Below are 19,770 nucleotides of genomic sequence, written 5' to 3'. Positions count from 1 at the left end.
AGACGAGTAAACATGTATCCTGCGGTAATAATGTACACTAGTAGATCCTACGCATACCACCATTTCATAGAGAATGTCAAGATAATCTGCTACGTCACGAACATCATATTAGCCATATCTCTTCTGTTCTCCGCCAAACCAGTCGTCTGCTCGAGACTCATCAGCTGACGCCACATTAACGATGGTCGATTTGCTCTGAGAGTCTGTATAACATGTTGAGCCAAACATTTATTTTTTGAGCTAGCGAGACTCACAAGCTTCCAATGCCTCGATACCATTTTCCCGACCTATACCACTCTCCTTCATACCGCCCCTTACATGCCACCGTGAGATCATGAAATGATAATCATCGGCTGGGTCACTTACCATGGCGAGCTTGGGTCATTGCGGTGATGCGTGTTCACCCAAACAAGACCAGCGTCAATATCAGCAGCAACTCGATGTGCTCTTGACAGATCCTGAGTCCAGACTCCCGCTCCCAGTCCGTACTTGGAAGCATTAGCAAGTCTAACTCCCTCGGATTCAGTCTGAGGGTGAACTCAGCGTCGAAGAACCTCGTTCGCATCATGGTATAACTCACAGAGAACTTTTTCACAACCACCACAGGGCCGAAAAGTTCCTCCTGCCATAATTCATGACTGACATCAACATCAGAGATCACGGTAGGCGGGTAGAAGCTCCCGTAGGAGAAATCGAAATGGTCGAGGAGGGACTTCCCCAGCATTCGCTTACCACCCGTTAAGATTGTTCCTGATTGCCGTCGTGCTACCATGTCATCGATTCTATTGAGGTGGTGGGAAGATATAATAGAGCCCATAGAGCATCTTTCGTCCATAGCTTCGAGAGACATCATTCCTGTGTACTGAAGGGATGTTGCATGACTCACGGTCACCCATCCTCTGTATGATACTTTCGACTTTCTTCAAGAATTCCGTCATGAAAGATTCATAGATATTTTCTTGAATGATGATACGGGTTCCCGAGACACATGTTTGGCCGGATGCAACGAATGCCGCAAATGCGACCCCATTGACAGCAGAAACAACATCTGCATCATCAAAGATAAGTATCGGGGCCTTTAAGAGGTGAGCGAATTCTCCAGTTCGAAAATAGACTATGTAGTACTGACCTTTCCTCCCAGCTCGGCTGTAAAGGCCACGAGGTTCGAGCCAACGATGGCTCCCAGCGCTCGACCAGTCCGGGTACCAGCCTAGATCCACGGTGAGCCGAAGATAGTGCATGAGAGTAAGGACGCACTGTGATGTCGACCTTCCGAATGAGTGGATGAGTTGCGAGTTGCTTCCCCGTGGTGTGGCCATAGCCAGGGAGGATAGTCAAAACTCCGTCAGGAACTTCGTTATGATTTTAGCACATGTACAAGCACAACAGCCTATAAGCAATCCATGAGTGGTTGTACTTACGACCAGCTTCCTGAGTTAGGTTTGCAAACTCCAGTAGGGATATGGGAGTAAGCTGGTTTGGGGTGAGTGCTATATCAAGAGAGGGCTGCACAATTTATAAACCTCAGATGGCTTGACAATGACACTATTGCCAGCGGCAAGAGCTGGTGCAATCTTTTTGATGGCAATAAAAAGAGGATGATTAAATGGCTAAAGCAAACCTCGGTGAGGTGGCAAGTCAGAGATGGTACGAAACATACAGTGATCTGTGCCACGACTCCCAGAGGAACACGTTGAATGTAATTAAGCAACTTCCCTTGAGTAGGGGCAACGAATCCTTGGCTTGTGCGTAGGAGTGCTGCATAATAGCTCCTACTCAGTGTGTCAGACCATCGTCATAATTCGCGAAATAACTACTGACAGCCACTCAGGAAGACGAGTCATTTGTGCATTCATTTCCCTAATAGGCCTCCCTGTTTGCAGAGTATCTATTCGTGCCATGTCAGGGATGCGCCGCTGAAGAGAGTCCGCTAGTCGCAACAGGACAGACGAGCGATGTATTGACGAAGACTTTGACCATATCCCAGAGTCAAACGTGGTCTGGGCATGAGACACGGCCCATTCAACCTCGTCGGACGATGCTGCATCGACACTACGCTCAATTTGATGCTTGAGCACACAATGTCATTAATTACTTAGGAACAACATACGTGCACAACCGTTTCCCGTTAGCGGGGTTGGTCACGGTAATTCTCTCTGGATCCCTGATTGCTGAAGAAGATGGATCTTTCCATTGAACAAAGGACGGTCGTCGGTAGTGATCCCGAAAGAGGAGACCCTTGGATACTTTGATACCATCTGCCGCTACTACACGCATGGTACTTACTAAGACGAGCAGCGAAATATTCGAGCGCCACTAACGCGTCAAATTCACGTGATGCATTACTGTTGAAAAGCAGAGCCCATTACATACCATCCACGGAGTCGTTGTGGACGGACTTGTCCACTCCCTTCCACCTTAACCATCACTTCCATTGTCCATCTGTGGCACTTTTATCGCCACAAGACCAGATATTTAATCTCGCATATACTTCTACGACTTACACATCCTTAGTTATCTATAATCCCAATGTCCAACCCACCTCTCCGCAGATCGGCTCGCGCAGCCTCACAAAAACCTGAGGAACCCAAAGCAGCAGCTATTAAGGCTGCTGTTGCAAAGACAACAGCACCTAAAGCCGAAAAACCAACCCGACCTGTCGCGCGCACACCCAGTCGTACCAAGAGGCGTGCTGCCTCTCCAGAAGCGTCTCCGCCGCCCCCCAAGCGCTCTCGGCCCAAGGCTGGCGTATCCGATGCAGAGGATGCTAAAAAGGCCCCTTCCAAGAAACCCCCAGTCACGATTGGGCCCAAAAAACTTACCAAGCAGCCAACCGCAAATGGTCTCACACCGGTTCACGAGCCGAAACCCCATTTCAACCCTTTGCCTATGGCTAATGACCACCCTCGGCCTGCTAATCAGCTCTTTGTCTGGGGTGCAGGCAACTTTGGCCAGTTTGGATGGGGTGCCGACCAACTCGGGGAATTCGCTGTTCCCAAACGCAATACGTGGTTCGAGAAAAAGATGGAAGAAGGTGGCTTCGGCGGGGAAGGCGCCGGCCTCGAGGCCATTGCTGCAGGTGGTCTCCATACCCTATTCATTGATGAGAAAGGAACTGTGAGTTCAATTTCCGTGCCCTGGTCTACTTCCGTTAACATGATTTTTGATTAGGTGTGGTCATGCGGTGTGAATGATGACGCAGCACTAGGACGTGTCACCAAGGACGTTCCAGATCCAGATAATCCTGGAAAATTTATCCACATTGATGAGCTTACCGCTATCCCGTATCCTCTTCAGTCGCTTGTTGATGAGGGATTCCGCGCAGTAAGGATTGCTGCTGGTGATAGTATTTCTGCCGCCATCAGCGATGACGGCGAACTTCGAGTTTGGGGTTCTTTCCGTGTAGGTGCCCATTCTCATCTGCTCACACATTTTCTAAGTTGAGATTGTTTCTCAGGCTGCAGAAGGCTCCCTTGGCTTCTCTGGCGACGTGCGACTAGAATTCCTTCCCAAAGCGATTTTAGATTTGCCCACAAAAGCTGGCGATGCTGAGAAGGCTGTTTCAGTTGTGTCAGGCAACAACCATCTTCTCGTGCTGACTACACATGGCAACGTCTACGCGTGGGGTGCTGGAGAGCAAGGCCAGCTCGGTCGCAAAATTCTCGAACGTCGTAAGATCCATGGCACAGTCCCCGAAAAAATCATTCTTGGTACCCGCCACAACCGTGCAATATTGGTTGGCGCAGGAAACTATCACTCATTTGCCATCGACGAAGAGGGCGACGTCTGGGGTTGGGGCTTGAATACGATGGGTCAGACAGGCACCGGGGTCGCGGAACCAAAATCGATGTCCGACGAAGTGCGATCACCAAGAATCATCAGGTCGCTGTGCCAGAGGACCCTCGGTGATTCAATCGTGCAGATCACAGGCGGCGAACATCACACTCTTTTCCTGACTTCGACTGGGAACGTGTATGCGTGCGGTCGGTGTGACGGTGGTCAGCTTGGTATCAGCGACGAGGTCGAGGAATATGCTTCACGCAAGAACACTGAATTCGTCCCGGAACCTATGTTGGTCCCGTTCCCAGACCCGGACGATCCTATCGTGTTCATTTCGGCTGGCACACACAATAACATGGCTATCTCTCGTGCAGGCGCGCTGTACGCATGGGGAGAGGAGTCTCAAGGAGAATTGGGTGTTAACGAAAAGGAAGCTAAGACCCCAACGGTGGTGGTGCGCAAGGATGGTGGCGCATGGAGGGCAGTGAGCGTTGCCTGCGGTGGCCAGCACACTCTTGGGATGTTCAGAAAGAAGACCTAGCATGATTTGGCTGTCATCCAGATATTAACTATCGATTGCACCTTGTTGCATTTTACCCACTTCGTTGTGTACACATGCTCTTATTCATGAACTGTGGACCAAACAATGCCTTCTTGCATACATACTAGGCCATCTAGACACCACCCTGCATACGAGTCGTAATGTATGTCGTTGCCTGCAGTGCTGCACTATAGATAATATACAATGTTCGTCAGAATTTCATATCTGGGCGTATTTCATAAGTAGCTGCCAGACGTCCTACAATGTATTGCTCTGTAGTGATTGGAGGATATTTGCTTGGATTGGCTGTACTTGTGCAACTGGGCAAACTCTCGATGATGGCATCGAAATTCGGGTTGCAAAAGAATGCAACTGACTGCCGTGCGGGGGTCATGCCTTCGGTAGCATTGATCTTTATTGCAGGCGGGGCGACTACACGATGGAGGGTTGAACGGAGGACATTGTTGCTCCAGCGCGCCAAAAGATCCCCAGCGTTGACGACAATTGTCCCGGGCTATCGGGATAGGGGTTAAAGACTCGAAGAGCAAGCTCAGTGGAAGAAAACGAACAATAGGTGAAGCAGATTGATAATGCTCAGTATGAGGGTTCTGGACCTCTAAACCACCAATAGAATCCTGGAACAAGAGCGTCAAAGTTCCATAATCTAAGAGACAAAGCAAGTCAAATTCGACGAGTATCACTAAAACGGAACGAACTCGCCCGTGTGAGAACCAGCCCTGGCTTGACCATCGCCTAAAAGTAGAGAGGTTTGAATAGGAGGATAGGACAAAAGCCGTAAGTTGTGGTCCTGACGATCAATCTTATTGTCGAAGAAATCCTCAGGAAGGTCAAGACCTAACGCAATTGATTTCATGACCATAGTATGCACTTCGTGGCAAGTCTACAGTAACAGAGACCCACGGTCAAATCACTGTATCACTATACGTGACACGTTTCAGCGTGCACGCACCTGGAAAAAGTGGAGCATCGTCTGCTTAAACTCAGGTACTTCAGTTTCCTGAGGCCACTTATTACTGAACATCGGATGATTTTCACGTCCAATTTCCATAGATTCCTTGGTGTCTGGAGCCTTTGCACGTAGTGAAGCGATCTCGGCAGCATCCACTGAAGTGGAAACACGCTCACGGCCAACTTGAACATAGCCACGGTTAGCCTTAGGGTCGTCCCATGCCAGCTTTGCCTTAGTCTCTTCGGGTAATTGAAAGAATTCTGCACTCTGAATACACGATTAGTTATGAAGTCCATCCTACTCACCGGTTATAAATGCGAATACTAGCCTTCTGGAATACGCGGTCGACCGTCCCGGGTTCAATCACATGGCCTGTTAGATACACAAAGCCAACTTCTTTAAATCCGTTTACAATGTCATCCGCGATGCAACGCTTCTCAGCCAAAGAGGTAGCCCGCTTATAAGCTGCGAAGTCAATGAGGGGTATCCTGAAAGTGGAATCCGAGCGAACATCCTGCGAGTACTAGGTTGAGCATTACACTAAAACGCAGGCGAAATGCAACCAACCTCAGCAAGTGTACTACTGTATCTGGATGCAGTCATGAAATGCGGGCGAGCTGCACGGAACACGACTTGACGTATAAATGGTCTTAGGAAGAGCATTTGATTGGCAGATATTGGCGCGAAGGCAGGGATGCAATCTCAATTTGGCTACGTAGAGTTGTTGCGACCCTCGTAGTTGTGATCGACGTGTTAACCTCTAGTACTTGCTGAGACTTTGTGCTGACCCGCTCGGCATTCGCCGCCGCTCTAGCGTTGTCGCTTGACCACTGGGGATCGACTCCAACTTTCGAGGCAACGCAAGATTTGTTCTTCAGTGTCAATCACTATTTGTGAGGTTTTTGTCCGAGCTGCCAACTGTACACTCCTCCCAACCGAGTAAACTGAGGCCTGGAATCTGGAATAGTCGCTTCTATGCACGAGACAACCATATCGGCGACAGCAATATTTCATTACATCGACAACACGGTGAGCCGACGTTGTCATCATTTCTTGCTAGATCCTAATGGATTCGATGTATGCAAACGCAGCTGACGAGATATCATCTGATTCTTACAAAGTGACGGTTTATACTGCCTCTCCTCAGCTGCGCTCTTCAGCTGCGTTCAGCTAAAGAATACAGCTGAGCATATGTGCCATTGGCATCTGAGTCAGTCTTCGGCATAAAGATGACAAACTCACGAGTAAGGGCAGACAGCTTAGAGACAGGCTGCCGAGAAGGGATAGTGAAGCTCACTAGAAGATGATTTCGTACGGAACGGATTGGAAACCTGTCATTATTATATAGTAGCAGCAGCATGGCAGGGTTGTGACACAAGGAAAACGAAAACTCCATGACCTCCATGCAATCGCCACGGATGGGAATGGTAATCGATCATTCAGACTGACTGCAGCGCATGTCCAGATTGCTTCATGAAATTATATAGCAAGATTCTCGCTACTCTGGCATACAATCCAGCTAACTGGCTGACGCAATCATTCATCGGAAGGACGTCGATGGAGATAAGCACACCACAAGGACCTAAAGCTCGGAGTCGAGCCTGCTTTCACTTCAACGAAGGGTCTGTTGACATAACATTAGTAGAGACCCAAAGCTAGAGGAGATTCAGACAAACCATTTCTCTCGAGTCACTTTGTCCGAATTCATCATAAATGTAATCTTGAAGACCAGATATTGCCGGAAGTTGATAGGTTATATGTAATTCGTCGTGCGTCGGATAGGTACCACGAGTGGCAAAACGCATCACGCCAGATTTTTCGACATCTGCAACTGGTTGATCATCCGATTGGGCGATCTGTCTGTTGACCGAGCCCGCCCAGACTGTTGCGAAAACGACGCCGATAACTGCAATTGACGTATTCGCCAGAATTATTTGATTGATGACCACTGGGTCTACTTCGCGGTAAATGACAATGATCTGAGCGACCGAAAAGAGCGCTGGAATGGTGAAGTTTGAAAGTGCGATCCAAAATAGCGTCTGGAGTCTCATTCTGAACGAAACTAGAGCGAAATAAGTCGAGATCTATGAAGATGAAAGTAAAATTTACGCTTGACATTGCCCGTGACGGAACCATGCTTGTTTTTCCGTTTTGACCAGAGCGTCCAGAGGAATACAGAGGATGCATATCTAAAAGTTTTTATACATGAGTTCCAATAAAAAGATGAGAGACATCTACTTCACATATTATCCACCAGCTGCGCGAACCACTCAATCTTGAGGTACGGAGCTGTCACCCACAAGGCTGCCAAAGCTGCTTCCGCATTGGGTCCTTTGGCCGCTCTTGTTAGAGCTGCTATAAATAGAGATAGATTGATGACGCGGGCAACTTTGAGTAGTACAGGAAGTGAGACCAACGCCACAAAGCGTTGCCATGCGAGGTATCTCGGCGGATAAACGGAACAAATGCGAAAGAGTAGGATGGTGTCAACAAATATGGTTTGGACCGCCCCAAGGGTGCCCATAATTATGTCATAGGAAGCAGGGTATGGATGTGTCGGTGATAACATGGTATTAACCTGTGCGGAGATGTTAATTTCCAACATGGCAAGGGGACTTTAAAGATACTTACAGCTCTACTGTCTCCCATTATGCCGACAGAAAATGCGAGGCACACATTCAAAACGTTGAGAATAAATATGGGCTGTCTCCGCGAATGCTCGTTCGAGAAGTAGAACATTGCAATAAGGAGGGGTACGAGGATGACCGTAAAAGTATGCCCGATCATGATGTCGATTAGTGCAGGTTGGATTGCCGCAAGATAGTTGAGACCAGGGGGAGGGGTAACTGACATCGTGATACACGCCCTCTTGACCTAGGGAAGAGAAATACCTAGATGCTTGTTTGATGCTTCTGGAGGCAAAAGTCCAGTCCTTATAACCTGGGAGACCCAAGTACCGCAGTATAGTGGGGCAGCTTGATGGCAGCGGAGAAACCTTTCAATTGGAAATTATCAGTGTTCAAGTGAGGCCATGACGATGGTCAGGCATTCTTGGCATTATATGACAGAGAACTGCCGAACCCCATGGAGTCGTTGCCTTAACCAAAACAGAGGCATACATACATCTTTCTTCCATTGAAGTTTGCCTAGGGGAGGCTATGCCTTGACCGTCTGTTGTCAGAAACACGTCGGATGAAAGTATAAGAATCTGAGGCATGATCAAACAGCAATCTAATTTCAACACACACAAGCGCTAGATACTACCAATGATGTGCATGTTTTGCGGACTGAGTTTCTCGTAGCCTACCATAGCTCAAGGTCGCATACTAATCTTGGTATCAATTAGCCAAAATAGGCAACATAATGATTGCATGCAAAGACTCACATGTGCTGCTTGTACTGGATTGCGGCTGCCGCATACGTGCACACCATTTATGTCCACACCAGCCTTCCGATCTTTCAAGTAGATCTACGCCGTGCACTCCCAGGCGAATCAATCAAGTGATTAACCCGCTTTATTTTGGATCCTCGGAGTCTGGATAGGGTTGCACGATAAGCCGTGAAACATCCTTGATCCTGACACTCGTGACAGTTCTCCGCCTGTTGTCAAGTCGAACTTGAAGCTGTTCCAAAGCATCAAAAGATAGGGCGACCTGATCCAGCGCCTGTGATTTTCGTATAGGATACAGCAATAACATTATGTCACCACCCTCAATAAGTTTCCCATACTACGTCTGGTACCATCTCCCTCATAACTGCGCAAAACATCAGAGCTACACTATCGAAAACGAACGCAACTCACGTTTCCAATGTTCAAACGCTTCTCCTTCCTGCCACGTGTTCAGCGTGTTATGCGCATCGGTCAGAACGAACTTTTTTTCCATGGTCGCGGACCAGATAGAGCTGTCTCTAATTTGGGCGTGATCAATTTCTCGTTTGTCAAGACTAGATAGAATGTGACGGCGAAGATATGAGTGAAGATAGTCCTCTTCGACTGCAGGTCGGAACGTGAGTGGCGTTGAAGATGAAGAACAAAAGAAGACCTATCGCGTGATCGTCAGACTTTGTCAAAGCTCCAATAATGTGTTTGGACTTAGAGTCCTGAAAAGGGAACTCACAATATTGACAAAATGGGAGTGAAGCTGTTCCTGAGAGATGGGTTCAACACGGTCATGGAAGGCTCTGCACTGCCTAAAGGCTCGCAGCAAAGTAATCAGTATTGCTTGCGAGGAGTCGGATGCAAGTTTTCCAGCAAAGTTCTGTCCGAATGACATGAGACAAGTAATACGGGAGAACGTAATGCCTGAAACTGCTCACCACTGCAACGACACCTTCTGGACTTAGGATGGTCTTGAGATCATTCCAAAACTCAATGGAGAAGAGATGCTCAGGCACTCCCCCTCCAGAGAAGCAATCATGGACGACAACATCATACTTGATTGCGGAGGGGTCTCCAGCTTCCACTATAGCTCTCCTGCTTCTGACCCACCCTCTCGCATCCTGCAGAAATACATTATTGATACCGGGATCCAATAGGCCAAAATATTGGCGTGCAGCATCATACACAGCAGGATCGATTTCAACAATAGTCGTTGCTATGCCATGTTGGGCAAACGCATTTGCAGAGATACCGGTGCCAAGACCGCTGTACGTCAAAGCCGTCACTCTTGCTAGGGCATTGACCAGGGTCATCACCTACATTATGAGCGCATGATCGCACCCTCCCTTCCTTCCTCGGGGAGTACTATTGACAAGTCGCACTGCCTCCTGAAGGACGAATGCGCTATAGATGGAGTCTCCTAAAGGAGTACCATCTTGGTCGGTCAACGGAGGAAAACTGTCGAGTGTGGCCACCCGGTCCCCGATCCATACACCTCCCAGTAACGAGTGAGATACTCGAAGATAACGGATAGAGTGAAGAGGAATCGAGCTCTTGTCGGCCGGAGATAATATCTCGCCAACCACCACCACACCAGTCTTGGACTGGGTTGAATTCAGGACGCGGAGCGGATATGTTGGGCTGTTGTATGGTGTAACAATGGAATCTACGAGCGTTGGGGATCGAAGGGCTGGATTGAGACTCAAAAGAGCAGTGAAGACTAGGGGAATCACACTCAAGGCCACTGTGGATCGAGTGTTTCGGGCATTCGGATGCGTGCTATGTCTGCCCACATAGGCTTTACCCCCACCGTACACAGCAAGGCATGCACATCCCAATGCAGTGAACTGGATGAATGTATCTGTTAATCGGAAGATGCTATAACTATAATTGCGGCTACCACGCACAATAACATTGTTCGAGACGTCTAACGATAACGCACTGAATACCAACATTAATAGTGGACGAAGCTGTAGCGCATTGGCGGCGAGTACTATGAGGGCCAAAGTAGGCTAAAAAGGTAGTGAACTGGATGTTAGCGTAAGGTACATGCGCAACAGTTCTTCCCGGGACAGGCCAGGTCAAACTCACATCAACGCTCATTGCCAAAGACATTGAGAAATACACAACAGGAGCCAATACAAAGGCATGGGTGACGAGAGGACTGTAAATAGGATTCTGGAATCTAGCAGCATGAACACTAATCCAATAAGAGGTATGGGGTGCTAGAAGAAGCAGACAGCCGAGAATCAACAAGATTTTCGAACTCGAAAGATTTGGGGTAACAACAGCGAGCGCTGTGCTCGTGTGCACGACGTGGCCAAGGTGTTTTAGAGCCGGGACACTAGCAAACAGCGGGATGACCGAATTTTCATAGGCAGTCGTAAACAACGAAAGCGCGACGCTCACGGCGAATATAGAAAGAGAACTCCTCACGCTCGTCCAAGTCGCCGACTCAGGGTTGGTAGACATACCTAACGGTCTAACGCAGGCTACGTACGTGCGGCCGTGCGGACGCAACTGGTCTGACTCCCACGCTTCACTAAGTTGAACACCTCAGTCTAATACTTATGATGGTGTCTGGATTCCGTGTCTGTCACGCGCTTACTGGGCACCACTCACCTACTCAACCTCCTAATGATATCTCTCATATCAGAGTGCCCTGTGTACAACAATATATAAACGCGTTCGCACAGCACATTATATGTTTAGAATTCCCGTGCACCGTGACAGTGACTGAAAACAGCACAGACCTTCATTCCGCCATCCATTCGTTCGCTCACGGCGGACAGCTATACACCGCTCTGTCTGTCTTGCGATGTCAGCAGGACATTCGAGCGCTATTTTTAAACGACAACACGACAGCGAACGCAGTGTACAAATATCTCTTATTGTAATTCATTGTCAACGTCCGAAGGTGAATGGTTTGCTTGTATGTAGTAAGCGAGTGACTCATCGAAGCGGTACAAAGAGGATCCATCGTCGGCGGAGTGGCTTAAAGGATGTTTGGCGAGTTTCCATCCATTCTTCATTATCATATACTGTTACATAAAACGTTATGCTGGAAACATTTCTCAGTCAAGCGTAGGTCAGGAGTCTAAATATTCTCTGATCATCTCCTTTTGCGCAGAACGACATATAAATGCGCAACGGAAAGGGACAGGGTGTCTGTAATATGGATGAGCAAAAGGGAAAAGTGAACATCATTAACGAACATTGCCAGCCCGGTTGTAAAGCGTTTCTCCACATCAACATCACGGCCGTCGACGTCCTTCGCCTTCTCTATACGAAAAGTTGCGAGAATAGAAACAATGGCAGCCCACACAGTCGACTCCGCAGCAAACCGTCCCGGACCTGTCCTAAGTCAACACATTTATTCCTTGTCTTCCGTCGCAAGATGCCTCACAAATTCGTCGACCTAGACCAAAGACAATGTTGTTCGAGAACGATTCCGACAGCAGTGACCCGTCCGTGGCAAAGTGCCTCTCAGGTCTAAATTCGTCTGGTTCGGGATATTTCTCCTCATCTAGATTGATCGCCCTGCATGTGGGCGCAGTCAGATTCAAAACGAGAAGGAAAAAACATTGTGTACCAGATATTGAGGGATACGCATGCCCCTGCCAGCATCAGTGAAATCTGTCGCTGAATGTAAATGAATTATGAATGCATACCCTTTGGTATTAAGTATCCCTCAAATATATCATCGCTTGACGTAGCATGCGGGATCCCTAAAGGACCAGAGTAAACAAAAAAAAACTGTTACTGTGGTCATGCATACCTAGCGGTGATGAAGGCATCCATCTAAACGTTTCTCTGACGATAGCTTCGACGTAGGGCAATGAAGGCCTATCTTCGAAACCTGGCAGCCTTGTCGAATCCACGACAGCGTCGATTTCGGCTTGCGCTTTGGCCTGGACTTCTGGGTAGAGAATCATGGCGAGAATAAATCCTTGCAACGTCGAAGAAGTCTACATTTTATATTCCTTAGAATCCAATAAAAGCAGGTGCACCAAGTATACCGTTTCGGATCCACCTGGATGCGTGGCAACACTGAGATATTGAAGCCGGTTGAAGAAAGAATTTGACGGGTCGCACCTATGAAGACTGTCGCTGCGGTTGCCTTGATCACGGACTCCTGTGCTTCATGGTTGTCCTCGTCTATTTGCGTCAAGCAATCGAACACCAAAGATTGTGAAGCAGTTCCGGCTGCCTAAATGTCACTGTCAAGCTGCAACACTCCAATGACTTGTGAGACTAGTCACAATCTGCAATTTCGTAAACTCGAAAGGCGCATTAAGCACCTTTTGGGCCAACTGCCTTGAATACAACGCCTCGCGCTGCAACTTCGCACCCGGAAACCATACAGGGACATGTACAACTGGGGAAACCTCAGCTACACCTGATGGAATCGATATCAACTTACGAAAAGGAAATGCTAAGAGAATGGCTGTTTTCTCGGGAGTGAGCCCCTTCGCAATCATTGTGTTTAATTCCGAGACCGCATAAACATATGGGTCGTTCTCTGACTGCACTTCGTATCCATACGTAATCCTCATGGCGATTGCTGCAGCAAAGCTGCTCAAGCATCAACCTACTGATAAGATGCTATGCATGACCACTAACCTGTGAAGATGTGCCTTAAAACCCTCAGGGTCGTGCAGCAAGCTAGCAAGAAGGAACCTGGCTCTATGCAAGTAATTCTCACGCTGGCGAAGTGATGATTCTGCATGTAATGCATGATGGAACAGCTTTCTATGAGATCTTAGTTCTGCACCATAGGGCAAAAGAGTCGTTAGCCACTCGACACCAAAGCTATGACAGGACATTAGCTACAGATCGCATAAAATTGAAGGAACACACAATTTCCTGGCCGGAAGGATACTAGGTCTGTCTGAGTAAACAGCAGATCGTTGATCCAACAGTGCGCGTGCAGTTTTCTCTGAGTTGATGACAACAATTTCCTGTCCCATCAATCGAACACGAATCAGATCACCTGAAATTCAAGATGTTGGGTGAAATCTCTGACCACCGTGACTGTATGCCAACTCACCATATATCTTTTTCCATGCTGTGTACGTCAACCAGGGTTCAGTGAGACTTATATGCGTGAGATTGCCTATCACAGGGAGGGGCTTTGGGCCGGGAGGGTAAGGCAGTAAGCCACTGTAAGATGCTCTACATCTCACAATAACAAGGGCCAAAATAAGAGCGCTAGCGCTGCCTAAGGCACTGGCAGTAAACAATGATAAGTTTGTCAACATTGTGGGTCAGAATCAATGACTGGGCAACTCTAGAAGCGAGAAGTATAAGTACAAAATGAGCCTTTCCCAATCGCTAAAGTTAGATACCATTCTATCATCGAATGTAATTTTCATGCCGTTCAGTATTTTGAAATCTGATACCAGAACAGAGCCTTATCGCCGAATTCACGATACCACCCTGAGCGGCTGAGCCGTGGAACAAAGTCCGAACGGCGACTCGTCAGTGCTTACGGCCGCTTCCACACCGGAGAGACGGTACCGGATTCTTCCTGAGATGTTCGATGTTGATGGAATCATCGAACAGCGAATAACCCTCCCTGAGTTTTGCGCTGGGTGTACTCACGAACAGCATGTTGGGGACGAGGGCAAAATGCGAAGATCCCCGAGCAGTGGGGAAGCGCGCCTTCAAGTGTCTAGTGGGAAACCAGAGCGGCGAATGCGAGGAATTGAAGTTGAAGAATGAAGCTTAAGAAGGAAGACATTCATTAAGATGCCCGCTCGTAGCCGGAGAAGGGGTCAGGGTGTCGAATGAAGGTGATGAATATGGTCACAACGTGTGGCACCTACGACCTCATAAGAAGAACAAAGTTGGATTAGAACCAGTACTTGATGAATTCATGGATCAGCGCGCGTGGGATGATGATACAAGCCAAGCCAATCCATGAAGGAACCGGAAAGATCCGAGTCACTGGGCCGAGTCGCTTATTCCCCAATGCCCATCGAACTTAGTCTTTTTGTTTCATTTTACGTTGTAATCCTACTAGGTGATTGATCTAATGTCCATGCATGATGTTCTTCAACTCGTACTACAGACGTCCATCTTGCCAACCAGTCTTAGCCAAGTGGTAAACGTGACAGCTGCATAGGACAGAAATCTGTTGCAGGTTCGAAATCTGCTCAGCAAGCTTTTTACTTTTATCACGCCTTGAACATTCATGCTCATCATGGATGGATCTTTCAAGGTCTATTTTAAGCAGTAGTCACAGCCAACTGGCACCAGAACAGATTAGAAATATTGGGTGGTGCGGATTCAAAACCTGCTGACAAAACAATTAATCATGTCTTATCACACCTCGATGGACAGTTCTCGCAACGGTGAGTCATTTCAATGTGTCCTGGCCAAAGTGATTACGTGCACAACAGAATTGAAATCTGTTTCTCTTGGACTGGGCAGGTTCGAAACCTGCCGACAACAAGCTTTTTCTCTCTCCCGAAGAACACCTTGACATTCTCTCATGGATGGTTTCGTCAGAGGTTCATCTAACTGGTCTTAGCTAAGTACTAGGTGCTCACCACAACAGAATTGAAATGTGTTTCTCTTGGACTGCGCAGGTTCGAAACTTGTCGACCGACAGGTTTGCTTTCTATCCGAACACGCCTTGAAGATTCGCTCATGAATGGTTTCTTCGGACGTTCATTTCAACTTGGACGTCCTGGCCAAAGTGGCTACTACGACAGAATCTAAATCTATCTCTTGGACTGTGCCAGTGTAGGTTCGGAACCTGCTGATGCAAGAAGGTTTTTTTACTATTGGAACATACCTTGAAGATTCACTCATGGACTGTTTCCTTGAAGGTTCATCTTAATTGCTAGGTGGTTTTCACAACAGAATCAAAATTGGTCAAGCCTGCCGACAACAAGGTTTTTTCCCCTATCGGAACACACTTCGACATTCACTCATAGATTGTTTCGTAGGATATTCACCTTGACTGGTCTTAAACAAGTGGTTACTGCAACAGAATCAAAATCTGTTTCTCTTCGACTGTGCAGGTTCGAAACCTGCTGAATGACAGGTCTTTTTCTATCGGAACACACCTTTACATTGACTCGTGGATGGTGTCCTCAGAGGTCCATCTAACTGGTTTGTAAGCCGAGTGAAGTTGGTTTGAAACCTGCTGATAACATTTTTGCGGTGTATAGATCCTCGAATGTCCATCTTAACTAGGCGCAGCCATTGCGCCGAAACTTCTTTATGTGATAGTCTGTCCATGAGAAAGAATTCACTTTTATGCCCCGCGATGACTTCAGCTTTTCCTTGGAAAGTTTTCCAGTTATCATCCATAACTTATGAGCATCCGAGATGATTCGACAAGAATGCGATGCCGAGAACTTAGACACTATTAATACGCTGTAAGTGTTGATTCCATCAAGACTATTTGCTATTTACACACTATAAGTTATTCCTCCATTGCTCCCAATTTTTTCATGCACTCACAATCTCATCTGACCAAATGAAATCAACCTTCGCAAGTTGATTAATGGAGGCTAAAAGCTTTCCCGCCGTTCTTACTGAAAGCAACACACCATGATCGACTCACCATTAGGTCAGAAGCATCCCCCATTACTTATTACTGGCGGCTGACGTTGTCCTACTGTATTTCCATGATCTATGTGTATGATCTATAGGCTCCCGGCACGCCAAGTCAAGGCGTCTGCCGCAAAGCATAAGTAATAGGTATGTCTGATAAGTCTTGTTCAAGTGTATTATTGGCAGGCGCTAGCCCTGGTTCATGTGGCAGTTGTGGGTCACAAGTGACTCACAACATGATGCGATTGCCAGCAAATAGATCCACAAATCTCTGATTCTCAGAGTAGTAACTTCAAGTGCTATTTCAAACAGTTGTGAATATGCTCCAATGAAGAAAAGACCGAGTGAATTCAAAGAATATCAAGATCCTAGGCCTGATCATGATGTGCACATGGTTTCTGATGATGATCTAAATTCACAGGCGAATAGTCTCAACAAGGTCATCGATCAGCACTTTCAATCTCCCCGCTTCATAGGCAGCAGCGGTCGCATTTTTGTCCATAGTAAGTGCCTCAGTGACACCTGGAAAAGTGGTGGCGCCATAACCTTCGAGTGGTGCTAAATTTTTGTTACAGATGAAGAAGGGGATGACACTCACCTGACCATTTGCCAGGGGCTACACCCAGATGCTTGTACCACTCACGATCCTTAATGCCGTCTTTCGATATGAAACCACGTTCAAAGGCGATCAAACGCTTGTTCACAGCTTGCACGCGTTGAATAGCTTTGAGAAGGCGTTTACTGGGTTGTCTGAAGGAATTGTCTATGAGCTGTTATCAACCGAGAATGCGAAGAGACTCACTTATGGGAGCGTTCCCTCTCCACGTCTTCGTGCTTGTCTTTCGATTCACACTTGTGCTTTCCAAATACCTTCTTGAGTTTGCAGCTAGCCTTGTGAATCCTGCGACGGATCTTGTGGCAAATAGCATGCTTCTTCTTCAATTGCTTGAGGATCTTACGGAGTTTGTGCTCTGCCTTGGTCTTCGCAGAGTCCAGCTCCAAACTGACACTCTGTAAAGCGTGAAGGGACCCTCGGAGAGGAGACAGGTCGACGTCATAGGAGCCAGCAGCTGCAATAGAACCAACACTGAAGGTCTCCAGTTAACCATAAATCACCTGCAGGGAAGCCAAATGTGCATACTTGTCGAGATATGATTCCAACTCAATGGAGTAATGGGTAGTATTGAACGGTAAAATAATGTCGCCGGACAGACGAAGCACTTGTAGGCCGGTATGTTTGGCAATAGCAATCTACGAATATGAAGCTCATGTGAGCCGGTAGAAAGCCAAGTAGCACTCACATGACGAGAGAAGCCAGGATCACCGTATAGCTCTTGCCAATACTGAGAGTCAAAAATCGAGTGATAGTGATATACGGGATCGTGTAGCGTCGAGGTGAATCCACCGTCAGTGCTTGGCACCTGGTATCATTGGTCAGGTGTAAGTTGCGGAAAACACACTTCGCTATCCATTTACTTACACCATGGTATTGCAAGAAGATGGTATAATCACTCCCGGATCCCAAGGGACTCACTCCGATACTATCGACTGCCAAAAGTTCATCTTCGTGCATCGCAGCAATTTCCGCATTCATATACTCGCCGAAAAGCGTTCCAGAGTCTCCGTGAGCGTCCCAAAGGCTTCGTCCCTCAGAGGTAGGGTGGGGAATCTGCTCCGCCGTTTCACGGAGGAGATGCGCAAGCAAAGGAGATCCTGCGGCCTTGAGACGGGATCCTGATACAGAAGTATCTGGACATGAATGTCGAGGTTAAGTGCACAATGAACGTTGCAAACCAGTCCTTCATACCCATGTTAACATAAGCCACAACATGATCTTTAATCCACTCCGAGAAATCTTCGCCCCATTCTGTGCTGCCAACCAATCCGAACTACGCAGAATGCTTATTTGAGCATGATGAAAATCAGCAGAATGAAAAACAGTCCCACCTCTTCACCATCCCAGCTTGTAATGAGAATTGTCCTCAAGGGAGTCCATCCTTCCTTGGAGAGGGCCCCAAAGCCACGAATTACCTCTGAAAGGGACACAGTGCCTGAGGATGGATCACTCGCTCCTGTTACCCAAGCTAAAAAATATCAATATTTGCGCGAGAATCACAACTGGCCGTAAGTACTCACCATCTCGGTGGGCACCTATCACAACTACCTCGCTCTTGACGTGGCCAGGAATAACACCCATTACGTTCCAGATGGGGGTAACCTTTTCGTCCACTGTGAAAGAGTGAGGGTCTAGTAATGGAAAACTGAATGCAGTCTTACCGTTATTTACAAGACGAACTGTAGGGCCTTCGTGGCCGTCCTCCAAGTGTTTCAGAAGGACTTCGGCATTGGCCCAAGAGATTGGCAAACTCGGGATAGTCGGTTTGCTTCCTCCCTCAACTCTCGTGCTATTTTCATACGAGGGGTACCCAGGGGTTGAGGGATCTCCGGGATACAGCGACAAAAACTGCACGGAACCACGTTGCACAGAAGTTGGGTTGCGTGCAGGTCCGTGTGGGTAGCTGTGCAACAACTTAGAGACATAGCTTTGAAGTACGAAACCAGACGCACGGGACATATCCATTTTCAACTGTCACTGTGCCATCATCACGAGGGTCTGAGTAAACAAGAACTGCGGCAGCACCAAGCTCCTGAGCTCGTTTGATCTATTGAAGTCATTTTAGTCACAATAAACACATGATCAATAGAACTCATGAAGGCGGACCTTTAAACCCCTGAAAATACCACCGTAGCGAGTGAGGACAATCTTTCCACTGAAATCAACACCTTTGGGTATAGGACATCAAAAGCAAACTCTCCACGAGGCAGATAATTACGGACCAGCTTCTACGAGCGCATCGAAATCCCTTTGCCTTCCATAGTGTGCATAAATCAACTTCCCTTCGGCCTGCCCCCCTCTGCTAATGCCATGCCACGTCGGGACGGCATTCGCGGACTTGAAGGCGTAAGGATCAGTTTCATCGGCGACCTCTTCAAGCTCAGCAGACCAAACAGGGTTCCCGTCCTCTCCGAGAATCTCCAGGCTACGATCCAAAGGGTTGTTCAGGATAGGGTAATAAACGTCAATCCAAGCCTTTGGTTCGTCAAGGGATGAAATTGATAACGTTGCCTCGCGAGATTCGGTGGAACCGGCTGAGTACAGTGGGATGTCGGAAAATGAGTGATCAATCTGGAGCTCTTCCTGTAGGTGCGCAAGGAAGTATTTTGCAGTGTCAAAATCTCCTTCGCTCCCGGCCATATGGGGCTTGCCCGCATAGACTCGGGACGCAGCGATGGCACTATCTGTATCTGGTACAGACCTGGGCAAAGTGAGATTCTTCCATATGAAGTTGGGAAAGCGGTCGCGGTAACTTACAAGAACAGTTGCTCCGCTTTCTTGCCTCTGAGAACTGTACTACCCTTCTTTGGAGCGTGGCGCATCAATGCATTCAGCATCCCATGATCTTGTCCCTCGTGTCCATTATGGCGAGGACGTTTAATATCACTCAAAAAATGGACTGTACACAGAAGAGC

General features: G+C 47.7%; 7 protein-coding genes across 7 annotated transcripts; 1 reads left to right on the top strand and 6 right to left on the bottom strand.

Moving 5' to 3' along the window:
* Nucleotides 1-108: 108 nt before the first annotated feature.
* Nucleotides 109-2,277, bottom strand: BJ212DRAFT_1447256 (aldehyde dehydrogenase; the record flags this gene model as incomplete). The annotated part of the gene is made up of 12 exons (XM_041338372.1): nt 109-203; nt 255-313; nt 367-527; nt 581-837; nt 887-1,076; nt 1,130-1,210; nt 1,258-1,352; nt 1,422-1,473; nt 1,524-1,610; nt 1,661-1,772; nt 1,822-2,052; nt 2,111-2,277. The coding sequence occupies 12 exons, from the start codon at nt 2,275-2,277 to the stop codon at nt 109-111; spliced, it is 1,587 nt and encodes a 528-aa protein (XP_041192558.1).
* Nucleotides 2,278-2,889: 612 nt separating this feature from the next.
* Nucleotides 2,890-4,321, top strand: BJ212DRAFT_1272717 (regulator of chromosome condensation 1/beta-lactamase-inhibitor protein II; the record flags this gene model as incomplete). Its single annotated transcript, XM_041331031.1, has 3 exons — nt 2,890-3,117; nt 3,172-3,402; nt 3,458-4,321. The coding sequence occupies 3 exons, from the start codon at nt 2,890-2,892 to the stop codon at nt 4,319-4,321; spliced, it is 1,323 nt and encodes a 440-aa protein (XP_041192557.1).
* Nucleotides 4,322-4,532: 211 nt separating this feature from the next.
* Nucleotides 4,533-5,894, bottom strand: BJ212DRAFT_1481393 (uncharacterized protein; the record flags this gene model as incomplete). Its single annotated transcript, XM_041340247.1, has 6 exons — nt 4,533-4,835; nt 4,891-4,985; nt 5,054-5,222; nt 5,292-5,556; nt 5,597-5,805; nt 5,859-5,894. The coding sequence occupies 6 exons, from the start codon at nt 5,892-5,894 to the stop codon at nt 4,533-4,535; spliced, it is 1,077 nt and encodes a 358-aa protein (XP_041192556.1).
* A 757-nt stretch (nt 5,895-6,651) lies between these two features.
* On the bottom strand, nt 6,652-8,227 carry BJ212DRAFT_230460 (uncharacterized protein). Its single transcript, XM_041342705.1, has 5 exons — nt 7,923-8,227; nt 7,535-7,869; nt 7,401-7,480; nt 6,968-7,353; nt 6,652-6,915 (listed from the first exon to the last, which is right to left on the bottom strand). Exons 1-5 carry the CDS (start codon nt 8,142-8,144, stop codon nt 6,904-6,906), a joined length of 1,035 nt encoding a protein of 344 aa, XP_041192555.1. The 5' UTR covers nt 8,145-8,227; the 3' UTR covers nt 6,652-6,903.
* Nucleotides 8,228-8,945: 718 nt separating this feature from the next.
* On the bottom strand, nt 8,946-10,043 carry BJ212DRAFT_1357594 (S-adenosyl-L-methionine-dependent methyltransferase). Its single transcript, XM_041335781.1, has 3 exons — nt 9,609-10,043; nt 9,410-9,550; nt 8,946-9,334 (listed from the first exon to the last, which is right to left on the bottom strand). The coding sequence occupies exons 1-3, from the start codon at nt 9,981-9,983 to the stop codon at nt 9,065-9,067; spliced, it is 786 nt and encodes a 261-aa protein (XP_041192554.1). The 5' UTR covers nt 9,984-10,043; the 3' UTR covers nt 8,946-9,064.
* A 1,326-nt stretch (nt 10,044-11,369) lies between these two features.
* On the bottom strand, nt 11,370-14,213 carry BJ212DRAFT_1357563 (cytochrome P450). The gene is made up of 17 exons (XM_041335780.1): nt 14,194-14,213; nt 14,140-14,141; nt 14,022-14,118; nt 13,857-13,931; nt 13,721-13,802; nt 13,531-13,663; nt 13,294-13,482; nt 13,094-13,245; nt 12,933-13,048; nt 12,776-12,880; nt 12,449-12,638; nt 12,342-12,398; nt 12,263-12,287; nt 12,077-12,210; nt 11,886-12,024; nt 11,642-11,838; nt 11,370-11,587 (listed from the first exon to the last, which is right to left on the bottom strand). Exons 4-16 carry the CDS (start codon nt 13,929-13,931, stop codon nt 11,760-11,762), a joined length of 1,476 nt encoding a protein of 491 aa, XP_041192553.1. The 5' UTR covers nt 14,022-14,118; nt 14,140-14,141; nt 14,194-14,213; the 3' UTR covers nt 11,370-11,587; nt 11,642-11,759.
* A 2,441-nt stretch (nt 14,214-16,654) lies between these two features.
* On the bottom strand, nt 16,655-19,677 carry BJ212DRAFT_1272785 (uncharacterized protein; the record flags this gene model as incomplete). Its single annotated transcript, XM_041331040.1, has 14 exons — nt 16,655-16,785; nt 16,838-17,002; nt 17,091-17,326; nt 17,381-17,490; nt 17,541-17,660; nt 17,720-17,988; nt 18,047-18,128; nt 18,187-18,323; nt 18,376-18,468; nt 18,517-18,758; nt 18,808-18,902; nt 18,962-19,023; nt 19,078-19,556; nt 19,613-19,677. The coding sequence occupies 14 exons, from the start codon at nt 19,675-19,677 to the stop codon at nt 16,655-16,657; spliced, it is 2,286 nt and encodes a 761-aa protein (XP_041192552.1).
* Between the last annotated feature and the right edge of the window lie 93 nt (nt 19,678-19,770).

The sequence above is a fragment of the Suillus subaureus genome (genome assembly GCF_016647635.1).
Source record: "Suillus subaureus strain MN1 chromosome Unknown BJ212scaffold_18, whole genome shotgun sequence".
NCBI lineage: Eukaryota > Fungi > Basidiomycota > Agaricomycetes > Boletales > Suillaceae > Suillus > Suillus subaureus.
This window is presented reverse-complemented; position numbering and strand designations above follow the sequence as displayed.

Bases quoted from the DNA above. Each gene is read 5' to 3' on its own strand.
- BJ212DRAFT_1357594 (XM_041335781.1), bottom strand. From the start codon at position 9,983: ATGACCCTGGTCAATGCCCTAGCAAGAGTGACGGCTTTGACGTACAGC. The intron at 9,551-9,608 runs GTGAGCAGTTTC...TCATTCGGACAG, and splicing joins CAGAAGGTGTCGTTGCAGTG to AACTTTGCTGGAAAACTTGC. The intron at 9,335-9,409 runs GTGAGTTCCCTT...ATCACGCGATAG, and splicing joins ACTCCCATTTTGTCAATATT to GTCTTCTTTTGTTCTTCATC.
- BJ212DRAFT_1357563 (XM_041335780.1), bottom strand. From the start codon at position 13,931: ATGTTGACAAACTTATCATTGTTTACTGCCAGTGCCTTAGGCAGCGCT. The intron at 13,049-13,093 runs GTAAGTTGATAT...AGGTTTCCCCAG, and splicing joins TCTCTTAGCATTTCCTTTTC to TTGTACATGTCCCTGTATGG. The intron at 11,839-11,885 runs GTTCGTTAATGA...TCCATATTACAG, and splicing joins TTTACAACCGGGCTGGCAAT to ACACCCTGTCCCTTTCCGTT.
- BJ212DRAFT_230460 (XM_041342705.1), bottom strand. From the start codon at position 8,144: ATGTCAGTTACCCCTCCCCCTGGTCTCAACTATCTTGCGGCAATCCAA. The intron at 7,870-7,922 runs GTAAGTATCTTT...ATCTCCGCACAG, and splicing joins TAATGGGAGACAGTAGAGCT to GTTAATACCATGTTATCACC. The intron at 7,354-7,400 runs GTAAATTTTACT...ATTTCGCTCTAG, and splicing joins CGTCACGGGCAATGTCAAGC to TTTCGTTCAGAATGAGACTC.